The sequence below is a fragment of the Athene noctua genome, chromosome 13, assembly GCF_965140245.1.
Source record: "Athene noctua chromosome 13, bAthNoc1.hap1.1, whole genome shotgun sequence".
Classification (NCBI taxonomy): domain Eukaryota; kingdom Metazoa; phylum Chordata; class Aves; order Strigiformes; family Strigidae; genus Athene; species Athene noctua.
In genome coordinates this window covers 12,582,235-12,596,530 of record NC_134049.1, presented here as the reverse complement: position 1 = coordinate 12,596,530, position 14,296 = coordinate 12,582,235, and the positions used below count along the sequence as shown (strand labels likewise).

The window sequence follows — 14,296 nt, the reverse complement described above, 5'->3', positions numbered from 1 at the left end:
ATACATCTTAATCAGCGTTAAAGAAATTGGGAATATTTTTACTGGGGGAAAAACAGAGTAAAAGGAGATTATGCAAGATGCCCAGTGTCACCCTGATCAATTCTGAAGAACCTCATAGGCTAGTCTTTTTCTTTTTTTAAATGTCATTAGGAGCCAGAAGAGCTTATACATGTCAAAGATTAAAAGCTGCAGGCCTTTAGGGAAGATGTTTGCGGTGGGTGGCCAACAAAGAGGCAGCCATGAAGTCTCACACTCACCTACCCCCCCACTACCAGGTCAGGGAAATCTGCAGGAAAGTCACTGGATTACAAGTAAGATGTTCAGGTCCACTCATGAACAACGTGCAAGACAGAGAAAAGCAGCACTTTTCACTTGAAAAGAGACTGTTTCATAGTCACTTTTTCCTGCTAAAACATTACTAATTATTATTGCTTATTTGCAACTGGTTAAGCTCTTAAACCCACAGATTTTCACATACATCAACAAAGATTTTTTTAAAAAATAGACACATATGTCATGCAGGGCCTAGTTTAATGCAGCCTAGAAAAAGAAGTAAATTTGGAACAATCTATAACTGTCAGTAAATATCTTTGAATAATGCAGTCTGAATCACCAATAGATTCTGACTAACACTTCTCATCAATTATTTAAATGAAGCTCAAATCACTCAGACATCGGAGATGGCTCCAGAGATTCGTGCCATTAAAAATTTGCCCACATCAATAACCTTTCTCAGATGATGCAGAACGTGTGAAGGACAAGCAGCAAAAATCAGGGCAGATGAATGCGGTGTTAAATTACAGCATAATAAACAGCATCTCAGAGTTCATGTTAATAGGTGCAGTGCCTTCATAATTCTGTAGTTCTAGGGGGTACATGGGAAAAGAAATTAATTCAGCATTTGGTCCAGTTTTTTAGAGCAGACCACACAACCATAAGGGATCTCTAAGAATATTGCATATGATCTAATTCTTGTTTTAATGGACACCAAAGGTAGGAAATGCAAATGATTCTTAGGCAAGTAAATGTTTAAAGGGTGATAGAAGAGAGAACTTTAAAGCAAAACAGTTCTCTAGTCTAAACAACTCAGGACTGGACTAAGTAAAACCAAGAAGTACAGATCCAAGCAAACACTGCAGTTACTAGAACATGCAGCCTCCCTGTGCTCAGTGCCCTGTGATGAAATCCTGAACCTAGAGAGGAGCACTGGAATTCCCCTTGAAGGAAAAAATGCCTCATATTGCAGATACAAAACAGCTGGAAAGCTGAGCAGGAAGCCCTGTAAATCAGGGCTGGCAGAGCACAGCAACTTTAATCTGGTTCCTAAAAAAATACTAAAAGGAGGGACAAATTTTACTTCCTTCCAGCCTCATTCCTGATTTTGGAGACTATCACTCAAGACCCACCTCTGCAGCCATTCCACATGTAAAGGCACATCCTTTCTGCCAAAGAGTTGAGCAGGGCCATCTTTCTTTTTAAATCATGGCCAGGGAAGGTGAAGGTATGAGTATCTCATGGTCAGAGATTCATTCACGATCTGGGAGATGCCAGTGTCACTTCCACAACTATTAGAGAGGTCTCCAGTCAAACTCTCACACATCCTGCACACAAAGCTCTTACAGGAGCATTTTCCACCTCTCTTATTGGAACTGCCCCACTGTGCAGGAAGGACTACCAAATCAGCTGGCCAGGGAGCACAAGAAGGACCACAATCTCATAACAGAGGGAAGGAGGAACTCCGCAAGCTAGACCCTAATCCCAAGACCACTTCTGTGTTTTACCAAATGACTACTTCACAAAACTACTTGGCTAATGTGTCATGCTTCCTCTTACATTTTTGTCCCCCTCAAAACTTCCTAAGCCCTTTGTAGTGCAATGGCTTAGTTACAACCATTGCTGCCATCATGGCTGTTGGGAGAACATGGGCTGGCCATCAACCATCGTAGTCTGCTCATGTGCATGAGGTGTAGACTTCTGGGCTCTCCAGGAACACGGAGGTCTCAAACAGCTGGCTTCAAGAGTTTACATGCTCCCAGAGTTAGCTGGCAGTTTAGTCAGAGTCTTTGGGATATTAATTTTAGTCCTTAAATTCAATTTTTGTCTTGTCTTAGGGAAATTTTTATTGATCTAACCAAAAGTGTCCAGTTTTGAACATCTGAACATCCATCAAGTAGAAGTCAATAAAAGCTTCATTGCATGTAAGAAATCTGGGCAATTCTACTGTTTGAAACCAATATATTTATATTTAAATATTCTTGGCAGAAAGATAATACTACTCATTATTCAAGTTTCTTATGAAACTGCCATAAAAACTTCTGTAACTGCATTCTGCAGAGTAAATTGATCTCCTGCCTAAGACCTGAGGAAAAAAGCTGCCAAAGGACTTCAGCAAAAAAAAGACCTTGTAATTCAACTATTTACAAGCCTGAAAAGAGCAAAACTGGTGAGATACAGTGTCATAAAAAAGCTTGTCCTCAACCAACTGCTGTACTCCATGATTCTGTAAGAATTAACTTGAGCTTTCAAGTGTTAAATGAGAGAAGGTGGGCCATCCATTCCTAAGTTCCCAAAAACCACAGAAGCCATCCATTGCAAAGCTAAGCATCTCACCAACCAAATTCCCCAATTAATAGAAGACTTCCTGGTGACTTAAGAAATAATATATTGACTTCTGACATACAAACAGAAAACAAGAAGCAGCATGTTTTATAAGCTTAATTTATACTCACCAGTAGAGAAAAAAAGGAAAATTACATTCTACCGACTAAAGACTGTTTTATTTCTACAAGATGCATGACTGAATTATCATCAGTACTGGCATTCATGTAGGCTCAGAATAAAGTTTTGCCAATATATGCATCAGCCATTTTTAGCAGAAATCTGGGATGAAATCCAAAGAAATTCTGCCTATGGTTTTAACCCTACAAATCTCATGCTCTTTACTCGAGCTCTTTGTGGCTTTCAAAATAGGGTCACCTCCCTTGCATATAGCCTTGAACAACATAGGAGAGCAATACTAAAGCTGAATAATATTGAACCTATAATTTTGGACTTGATCGTGCAACATGCTGAGCATTTAAGCCTGAATGTAACAAAGTGCTTTCAGTTCTTAGATTGCATGGATTTAGGAACTGGCTTCTGCACTTTGCACAATAAGGTCTACATTAATGTTTCACAATGCATATGGCTATATGCAGTACAGTGCAGCAACTTATGACATTCTATCAGTATTTCTTGGGATATTCTTGTAATAAAAGGCTACTAGAAACTCCAGAAGCTCTTACATGCCCATTATAATTTCCTTTAGTTTTTGCTTTATTGCACACAGATCTGGGACAGAGTTCTTGAAAAGCACTGTCCCAGATCAGCAGCCCTCTTCTGAGCTTGCAGCAGGAAACAAGACAGATGAAGCCTATTTGAACCGAGGTGGTATCATGTGGGTTCATTCCTCCAACATGTTTGAATGTCAGTGAAAATAAAGCCATGGGGTTTACTTGCTATCATTCAGTCCCCTATCTCTGCATCATATTTGTTTAACTTCATAGATCCATGTCTTCTTTTCTTTGCTTGATTTCTAGTGACTGTAAGTAAACCAAGCACTGCTTGTAAGGGTAAAACAGGAGGCATTTGCCGACGTTAAAAACGCATCCTTCATCTATTCCTCACACACCCTAACAGCCTATATCAAAGCAACTAACTGGAACTATTTCCAACTCTTGATTTCAATGTTTTATACTTTGCAAGTAGCCTTTAAGCTTGGCTTTGCAGTAACAGCCTTTTACAAAAGCTAAGGGTAAGACTAATTTTCTTTCCAAAAAAATCCCAATGGAAACAGCGGTTATCAATTAAAAACCAGGGTTATTTTATTGCCATTCAAAGGTTACTAAAGTATAAATTTTAAAGTGCAAGAGACTGTTGTCCCAGTTCAGAGAAACAGAACAAAAATAAGTCTCATTAATAATAAAGGCTACCATAAGAATTTCAGAGATATATGTTGCTACACCCTGTCTCAGGCCTTGTTATTAGAGCAGGTGAAAAAAAAATATCTAAAACTTCTAAATTGACAGTATGATATTATTAGCAAAAAGCTGAGGGTTTGCAGATCAATGCTGTGAATCAGCAAATGGCTGCATAACAAAAGAGCACAATGTATAGATGATTATTACTTTTATGTTCCAAATCACTGCATTCCTGTCTCTGACACATACCTCAAAGTTTGTATGTGCTACATTAGTCCCTTTGATAAGGCAGGAGTTCTTTGGCAACTAACTAGGATATTTTTATTTAGCAGAGAAAGATATAAATGAGATGCTTAACACAGGATAAAATAGGGCAGAAAGCTAACTTATTCCAAAACAAAATTACAATAATAATAAAACGTTAAAACTGCTACTGACCTTGTCATAATGTGTGCAGGTATTTCCAGAGATGGGAACAAATCAAGATGATGACTTTAACACAGCATCCCGTTCAGCGATGCTCAATTAAGCTATTAATTCCTAGGACCATTAGCCACCCACCTCTGCTTCAGCACATGCAGCTCTTACAGCAGCCACTGGATGTAATAATGTCTTTTGGCTTGCTGGCTGCTTCTTTGCCTGAATTAACTACTACATTTTAGCCTTGACAGTTATTTTCATCTCCATGTCCCATTACAGCGAAATCCAAGCCTCTGGTTCAGAGAGGATCTGGGGATGGGGGTGGGCAGGAAGGCCGCCTCTCCAGGCTGAGCTCAGACATAAATTCCTCAACAGCACCAGATGGCTACAGCTAACCTTTACCAGCTCAATATTTTGCCATTTTGACTTCTGAGTGCTGCCACAGAGCAAACAAAAAATGGGACAGAGAAGAGGTTTAAAATATGCTAAATATTTAAAGGCAATCAATCCCCCCCCAACTGCTCACAAGCATTGCTGAACATTTTTCAATACTACTCTATGGAAGCTTTGGCAGGCTAGTTTGCAAAGTTAACAGAAAGCCATGTTATTTCTGAGTCTCTGTATCAGACTCATGGATCTTCTGTTGCTTTGAAAAACTTCAGATTAATAAATCGAACAACAGCCAACAGGAAGCCTCTAGTGATTTCAAAGGATGATGGATCTGTCCTACATTGTGCTTTCCACTTGAATGGGTAAGAAAAAATTTTCAATCCTACAGAAATCTTTGAGATACTGAAAAATAATTCCCATCTCAAATCAGGAAGAAAAAAACCAACCCTGGGTTCTTTAATTTAAAAAAAATATCAATTTTTTGATCAGCCCAAGTCAGTCAAAATGCTTCATGAAACAAAGATACCTTTTGTGTTCCTTCTCTAATAACCTGAGACTTCAAAACAAGATTTAATTTGTTCTTTAAAAAAGGTTAAAAGATTTTGTTCATTCATTTAATTCCTTCATTTGTTAAAAGATACAGTCATGGACCAAGGTCTGTTCCCAGGAGGGAAGTTGTTCCCCCTGCCTGCCCACATGTCCTCAGTCCACTGGGACCCATAGCCAGGACCTGGCCCAGAACTGTTCAAATGATGGTCCTGCAGCAAGAAGCCAATGATCTATTTCACCCTGTTCTCACATTTAGACAAAATACATATGGCTCAACCAATTCTGCTATAAAATATCCCCAGCAGGGTTCAAAAATGGTCAGAACCACCTATAAACCCCTCTGTGAGAAGACAAGGAGAGAAGGGTATGGGTAAATCCAACCGAGAGATAACAGGATGGTTTATCTGGGAAATTCTGCATCCCCCACTGGAGAGCCCACACCAGAATTGGGCCGTGTCCCCCTGGCCCTGATTAATACCTCTCTTCACAACGAGAGAGACGTGCCAGCTTCTCAGACAGTGGGAACCCTTCACACGCTTTTTCTGCCTAGTCTTTGTGGTTCCATTTCACCCAAACACCCATTATTTCAGCTTATTAAAGGAGTGGCTCTACACTAAGATTTGCCTGCCAAGGCAGTGGAAAAGATGATGTATTAAGTACAAAAGACACTGACACCAACATAGCTTATAATCAATGCTCACTGTCCCAAAAGGAAACTTATAACCTTACAAAAGACCAGATCTGAAACACAGAAGAATGCTTCAAAAAGAAAAATCCAGTACTGAAGGGATCTTTTTCACTATTATTGCATAATCTGGAATTATTTTTAAATTGTTTACATGCCAGTACCATGCACACAAAGCACTGATCTGCATTAAACATTTTCCAGCAAGCATCCAGGATCTTGTAAAGGGCATGCTGACAACTTTAGGTACAGCCACGCAAAGTGACCAATTATCACCAGAGCCATTGGAAATTTTCTATTTAGAAACACTCTTAACCTGCAAGGAAAAAAAACATTTGCTAATGCAAACCTGAAAGGAAAATATTAAGTCCCGAGTGGAAAACTGCTCTGGATTCTTGCCTTTTTAAGGGGCTCCAGAACTAAATTACAAAAAACAGACGCCTCAGAAGGCTTTAGCTCTGCACTTACACAATTGTTTCTCCATCATTCAGGATAATGGGGGAAGAGGGGACAGAAAAGCCTCAAGTACTAGTAACACTGAAACTCAGCAGTCTTTAGCAGGCAGGTTCACAGGTGCCTGAATGGCTGTGTGAAGCTGTCTGTCTGTCTGTCACAGCCAGCACTGAGCCAGGGCTGAAAAGCTCTACCAGATCTGAGCAAGCTCCTGCATTTGTGCATGTGCCTCCCAGATCCCTGTGACTCTGGAAATATTTTGCATTGTCCAAGAAGTGAAACCGAGCTGGTTATTCCTATTTTGCTGAAGTACAAAAGAGGCTACACAAAGGCATTACAAGACAATGAGGTTAGAGAGAGCATAAAGAAATACACACTGGAATAAGACTGTCAGAGCAACCCCATCATGTCAGCATGGAAATCACACTGGAAAGCACAAGACAGCTGATAGCTTTGGGGTCACTAATGAATGATACCTGCAGCTATGCAGGGAAAAGGAACAAGGGCTACTACATGTGATGGCCTGGAACATGACTCTTGTGCTCTGCAAGAGCACAGCTCTACCTTAGACATAATGCTCCCCACTGGTTGGTTTTTAAGTGTACACACCATGTCCACTGCCTTGAGCTACACCTGATGGAAGAGGGGCAGCAAGACTGTGATCCTCACCGCAGGGTCAGAGCAGAGTCACCTCATCAGCATGGTGACTAGGCACCCCCCTTCCTCCCATCCAGGCTCTGGGGGCTGCACCAAGCCTCTTATGTACTGATAAACTCCACACAAACCCCCATCTGGCCATTCATACCAGCACAGAAGGCTCCCATTGCTCCACACCCCACCTTTAGTTTCAACCCCTCTGCTTATAAAGCTGCCTTAGCTGCAGTAGGCAACACCAAGACAACCTCCACATCCCAAACAAATGGCAGCAGCTGACAGCAAACACAGGGCTGCCGCCTCCTCCTCCCTCTTCTCCTTCTGACTTTCCACCAAGCAGCTGGGTACCAAACACAAGTAGGCAGCCCTTCTCTAACCTTGCCATCCCCAGCTTACCAGCACGACAAACTGGGCCACTGTTGATCACAATGATGGGTTTACTCTCTCCCCTAGTACAGGTGTCAGGCCTAAGCAGCTTCACGTGCACATGTTCATCCCTTTCGATCTGTAGAAGCACTCAGATGCCACAACACATTTCTTAGGGGTCAGACTGTCTCATGAAGGCACCATCATCCCTGGTAGACACACTCCTAGACTTTGGGCAGGGAAGGAACAGGACAGGGAAGACCTCCAGCCAGCACAGGGCAGAGGCTGGCTCTGGCAGTGAAGTGGGATGCCCTGCATCCCTCCCGTTCAGCGTTCTTTGGGGTATAAAGGTTCAGCAAAGACCACAGAGGACACGGATGGTGCTAATTTCCACCCCCAAGGGAAAGAGACTGAGGGAACTAAGAAAGCTCCAAATGGCCAGAGAGCCAACTGCTGTATTGAAAATATAAATGACTCAGCTCTAAGTGAAAGTCTCTATTTTTGTCTTTTGGCCTCAGTGATTTGGTTCTAATCCTACAGCTTGAATCATTCAGAAGTATGCTTTTGCATGCAAGGCCAGCTATGCCACTCTTGCTTTCCAAATTTTAAATTGGAAGATATACATTAAGCTTGCAGAAGTATGACTACGCTTTTGGATTTTCTTCATGTTCGTTTCCAGGCATGGCTGGAAAGAGAGGATTATTAAATGATGAAAAGTGTCTCTAGTGAGACCAGTTCTGTCCAACTGAATCACATATTATAGCCATGAAACCAAATCAAGACTGGATTTCACTTGCAACTTTGTAAAAGAAAATTTTATGGCTGACCTTGATTTCTTTTGAAACTTTTCCTTTTACCTAATGTTCAAGCTTTCATAAGAAGGGAGAAAATGTATTAATGTTTTCTCTCTTTCAAAGAAATAATTTGCTCAACACCCTTCTAAAAAAAAAAAAAAGTCATTAATTATTCACATTGGGGAAGCACCAAGTCATGGCCAGGCCCCTTCTGCTATGTCCTCCTTAGACATATATTTAAAGACAGCTTTAGAAAGAAGCAAATGCTTTTAGACCCAGCTGTGAGAGGCTACATCTGAAAGAGTTCAGGGAGGGACTCCCTGTGTGCGTGTGAGGGGAGGACAGGCCCAAGATCTCTGCTCAGGTCTCTTCTGAATCCAAGTCCTCTTCTGGCTCCACCAAAGACACAGTCAGCAATTCCACAGCTTGTCTGAGTTCAGAAAAGCAGCTCCTAAGCCTATGTTTCACTATAATAACACATGTAAATGTAAACACTCTCCTAAATGGAAAAGCCATTTATGACACCCCAATGCAACTGCTGGTCAAAAATAATAGCACAGAAGCAGCCAGCATCTCTCTTTTCAGCCCCAAGAAACTCCACAGATGCTACCGGGAAAGACAAGCCCCACTGGGGCTTTCAGAGAAAGCTGATGGAAGTGGTAGGATGAAGCTCATAGCTGCTCCATCAGGTCCCCTTGGGCCACAGCAGCAAGTCCAGTTCTCTATCCCTCTATCACATGGCAGGGGTGCTGGATATCTGCTGTCACATGCACAGCCACCAGTGTCCCTTCTCCCTTCCCCCGAGGAGCACAGCAGGGCTCTTACAGAACCTGGACATAGGAAGATTTTGGAAAGGCTGGCTGGAGAGGAAGAAAAAGGGAAAGCAACATTAAAAAGTAAAAATACCTTGCACGACTCCAGTTTATCATGTTCAGGGAAGATTAAGACAACCTGGAAGAGGTGAAGATGCTGAAGAAATGGACAGTCTAATTATAAGACTACACATGAAAAGAGCTTGGATTGTTGAGCCTGGGAAAATGAAGGCTGAAAGCAGATAGAAATACTGTCTATAAATACATCCAAAGGGAGACACCAGGGAAGGAGAGCTATTTATGTAGAGGGTATGAATACATTCTGGCTGCCAATTAGAAGAAAGTTTAAAATGCTGGAGAAATGAGGCTTTGGAACAGTCTTCTAGAAAAAGCAGAGGCAACGGATTAGTTAAGTCACTTAAAACAGGCCTTGCATAAGGTTTAGGAGTGTGGCACCAGGACACTGACCCATATACTCTTCCCAGTCCTACAGGCTGTGTTCCCACATTACACACATGCAGAACCCAGCTACCAAGCACTAAGAGTTGTAACACAAGACAGCAACAGCTTCACAGGCTACTTTGAGGGAATTTTATAGAAAGAGAGGATATCCTTTATTAAACAAATTGATAGATTGATAGACACAGCTCAATGTGCTTCTTTAACCATGTCTGCTAGCCTAATAAAATACCTTACTCTTTGCTGTCTTCACTTCTCATTTCTCATCAAGACAACAACTCTAGATTAGTTTAGGTGAAAGTGTTGCATGCAGAGGAAAAGAAAATGCAGTCAAGATAGTGATTATGGTTGACATCAACAGAGTTGAATGGGCAGTTTGGCAACAGCAGAGCTAAGGGAAGTGCAGATCTGAGAAAAGCATCAGAGGAAAGAGATGAATATGGTAGTCTGGAAAAGAAAAAAAAAACAAACAACAAAACAGCGGAGAAAGCAAGGCTCCACTCCAGCTCCTACTGAACTCAATGTGAGCACTTCCACCAGCTTCCATGCGAATAGGAGCGGATCCTCCGAGATGCCGGTTTCCGGGACAGAATATCTCAGATGGAAGATTACCTTAACAGCTGTGTCTGAGCAGAAGAAGAAAGCCTGATGAAAAGACCTCTGCTGTTGGCCAAGACATTGGTCCTGAATCAGGCTGCATAGCAATATGTTGCCAAAGCTTTAATGGGGGCTACCAAAAAAATTAAAACTTCCCCTCACTTGTGACAAAACCTACAAGTGGCAGAAGTGTGGGCATTTGCAGAGAGGGGGAATGGGGAGATATTTCCCTTTTGTCTTCTTGATGTCTAGGCATACCAGCATTCATTTCAGTGGAGGGAGGACAAGGGAAGGATGACTGGGAGGATGCTATGTTTGAACACAGGTACATGCTGTGAATGCACTGCAGGCCACAGCATTTTTAAATGGGCACTCCAAGGTAAAGATGACAAAATTAGGCAAAGCATGTTTCAGCATGGGTTGGTGGGAAGGGGATGAACTTTGATCCACTGTGTCTGAGAACCTGGTCCAAACCAAATGACTTTGATTTGACAGTTTTTATGCCCCCCTGCCCCCCACCCCCTCCCCAATCATGAAAAAGGTCCAAGGTGCAAAACATCTGAGAGTTGCGACCATGATTACAAGCCCACTTAAGGAGCTAGACTTTTTTGGTTTTCAAGCTACATTTGAGATCTGAAAAGGGATCTTGTCCATTAGTGTTACAAAAAAAAAAAAAAAAGTTCCTGCTTGATGCAAAAATAAAAGCATTTTCAAAGGCTCTTTGATGTGCAAGACGGAAAGACATGCAGGCAGATTCTGGAGGAGGTCTTGTCTTCAGCAATTACCAGCACTCTTTCTGAATTTTACTCCCTAGATAGACTTTTTATGTGAAGTAGATAATCACACTGCTGAGTATATCAGTTCTAAACCTTGTGGCTTTTCAATTAAGCAGCAATAACCTCTAGTCAAAATACTCCTTAACCAAGATGGGAATAAAACAAACAACCCCAAAACTAACTAACTGCAGGTGAAGCAATTCCAAAGACATTTACGCAGTTAAAAGATTTCATTTTGAGCTCTTTTCGGGTAGCCATGCCAGTTTTCCAAGCGATATTCTGATCATTAAAACAAGCAGTGATGTAATTTCCACAGCGACCACAAACATACCAAGAATATTTGAGCTAAATTTATCCAGACTTCTTGTTTGAGTCACTGCTTTGGTTCATTATTTTTCCATGACTTTCAACGATGCACAGAAAAGGAGTTGTGGACAGCCTGGGACTGAGCTTTCCCCAGCAGTATCCAAAATGTCAACCTTTATGCTTGGGAGCCACATATTAGAAAAGATCAAAAAAGAAATGAAGTTGCTCCTCCAGCTCCCAACTCTAGGTTGCTGCTGCTTTCACCCTTTGCCTTCCTCCCGCCCTTCCTGTAGCAGACTGACCATTTCCCTCACCCTTGGGTGACACAACATGGGGCTTGTCTTTGCGGCTGAGAAGTTCCTGAAGCTCACCACAGATCTGCTACCTTCCCCAGTCCGAGAGGGTGAGTTAAAAAAGAGGGGACTTGCATCAGATTTCCCACTGCTCTGTGCTGCTCTGTGGCAGACCCCAAGTCCTGCCTGCCTGTCCAGAGCAACATGTCCCACCACCACAGGTACCCCTGCCAGGAGAGCTCAGGCTAGGGAAGGCTGTCTTGGCACCTTCACCAGCAGGTACGCATGACCTTGCAAAAAATACATAAAAATCTACGAAGATATCACTGGGTTTCATGCTCTCTTCCAACACGCATAGTGTGGCTAATTATCATACTGGGAGGGATTGTGTATTTGCAAAAACTGCAGCATAACCCCCAAGATTTTACTCCATCAACTTAGCTGCTATTCAACAGCAATCTTTTTCTTCTGCATTATTTTAACATGGTCTGAACGTGTCCTTGCTGACTCCATTTCAGATCCATGATCAGACTCACCGAGTTTGCCTGCATGTAGCTGTACCTGTTTTAAAAAAAAAACAGAAACTGCTGAGCCCCAGAGCCCAGTCTGACTGCAGGGGGGCTTTTTGAAGGCTGAGGTCCTTCCCTAATACTTAAAGACTTCTTTTATAAGTTCTTTCTCCAAGGCACAAATTCAAAGCATGGACACACTTCTGTTGTGAAACTATCAGTAGTTTACATAAAAGGGCTGCTGCTGTGGTGATACGTAATCATGTAAATAAGCAATTGCTGACCCACTAATGAGCACACAGACTTGGATTAAGGAAAATAATTAAGTATCAGCCTCACTTAATGTAAAGTCTGAAACAGAACCAATTAAGAGAGATACTTTACCTATACAGCAGACTGGAAGGGAAATGGTATAAAATCCATCCCCCGCACCCTCATCTGCAATGCAAACATTTCCTCCCAGCTAGCTGCCTTCTGCCAAGCAGAGCCCTGGCAGCCCCTTTATCGATCAGAGAAATGAAAAACAAGCAAACCGCAGACTTAATGCTGTAAGGATCCTTGAAGATCTGATCCCAAGCCTGTTATGTCAGTGCAAAGACTTTAATGGGTTTTGGATAAGGCCCCCATAGGCTTTGGAGATGATAAAAAAAAAATTCCTAGCACTTTCTTTAATGCAAGTATAAAAACACTACAACATTACTGACAAAACAATAAATCAATTATAGGCCTGGTAAAGACTGAGCTGGTGTGAACACTGTCAATTGCTTTTTTTCACTGAAATGGAGAACAGTGGTCCTACCACCACAGTGTCAACCCTCACCTGAGAGCTACCTTATAATCACACATTAGTAACGTCGATACAGAGTCCCTGTGTACAGGTTCTAAGGGCAAAGGATGTTCTTTACTACCTTATCACCTTATCTTTGTTTTTTTCTAGGCTTCTTTGATAGAGTTGTCACAAGTTACATTTTAATGTAATACACCACATCTTAACTGAAAGGTGGAAAAATAAAGCTGTATAACAGCAGATAATGACAGATACAGTTCAGATAAAGATCCATTTTTTACTATTGTTTGTAAATCAAACTTGCTCTCAGGTTGGATTCTCCGCTCATTTAGTTTCCCAAGATCTGCACTGCACCACTGCCACTCCCAGCAGCCCTGCCCTCCTTGCTACAGCCTTCAAGTTCAAAAGCAGGCTGGCTTTGATGGTGTTTATCAGGAAAAAGCTGGTCCTGCCACTACTAAGGCCTAAGTGCTCCTTTATATATCCCTGATTCCAGAGGGACGAAGCACCCACAAGCCAAACTCCCACTTTCCACATGGACAGGAATATGCTTTCAAAGGCAAATCGTTCTTCTTGGATGCCTCTGTTTCAAAATACAAGGGACATCTTCTAAGGGTATGTCTGAAGAATAGTATCCAGACTCTGAAAATCAGTTCAGAGTGTCTTAAATTTAGGCACCTAATTGTAAATGCCCCAGCATTTATTGCGCTTTTTGGAAATCGAGGCTCAGTTTGGCGAGATGGTGCAATAAGTGGCTCTGCTAGTCCGCACGGGAGAGCAGGCTTAACCACATGTATTTTCTGCTGCAGAGCAGCCTTCCGTATTAGCTTTTGGCCCCATGTGAGACTGCACCACTTCTGTACAAAGTGTGTATTTAAATACGTTTAAAAATACAAGCCTATTACTGCTTTACTAATGTACTTCCTATTCCTGCCTAGCATTTCCCACTTCTCCTTCTGCAGGGCATTGTGCATTAAGACTAACTCACGTAAGATAACTGTTTTATTTTTTGCCTTTTTTTTCTTTTAGGAATACTTTCAATTTGCTGTTTGGACTCAAATTAACTCATAGTTTAAGGAGCAGGAAAAAACACAGAAAACCTTCAAGTTTCATTCAGTCTGATTATACAGAACTTCAAGCCATGACACACTCTGCAGGTCTCTAGTGCTCTGTGCACTCAGATCACCTCCCAGATGCTCAGCTTGTCCTTCTCATGGCCACGCTGTCGCAGCACACTCAAGGTAATGTTACTACAGGGTAACGTGTGGATGGAAAAAGCAGGACAGAAGGTGCAAGTACTTTTTCCCTGTTATACAGCACAATGTGCCACAGATGGGGCTAAGTCAATGTGCCCCAAGACGAGTTGGCTGGCTCTAGCTCCATGTGCGCAGCCAATGTAAAGATTTTAAGGTTTACATGGTAATTTCAGGAGGAATAAAGTGATATCAGTGGTGCTGTCAACACTGGTTTTCCCTTCTTCCTCTATT

At 41.9% G+C, this 14,296-nt stretch overlaps 1 protein-coding gene across 3 annotated transcripts in view; it reads right to left on the bottom strand.

Annotated features, from left to right (window-relative positions):
• LRRK1 (leucine rich repeat kinase 1) overlaps window positions 1-14,296 on the bottom strand; it is an 81,476-nt gene that overhangs the window by 59,524 nt on the left and 7,656 nt on the right. The window contains exon 1 of one of the 3 annotated variants that reach the window (XM_074917387.1): window positions 4,398-4,535. The exons of 1 other annotated variant lie outside the window; for it this stretch is intronic. Coding sequence is in view for 1 of the 2 variants with exons in the window: in XM_074917385.1 (XP_074773486.1) it covers window positions 1,407-1,467 (61 nt within the window). In the remaining variant the exon portion in view is untranslated. Of the gene's footprint in view, window positions 1-1,406; window positions 1,503-4,397; window positions 4,536-14,296 lie in introns of those variants that run through there. One more of the 3 variants, XM_074917385.1, reaches the window with a different exon arrangement.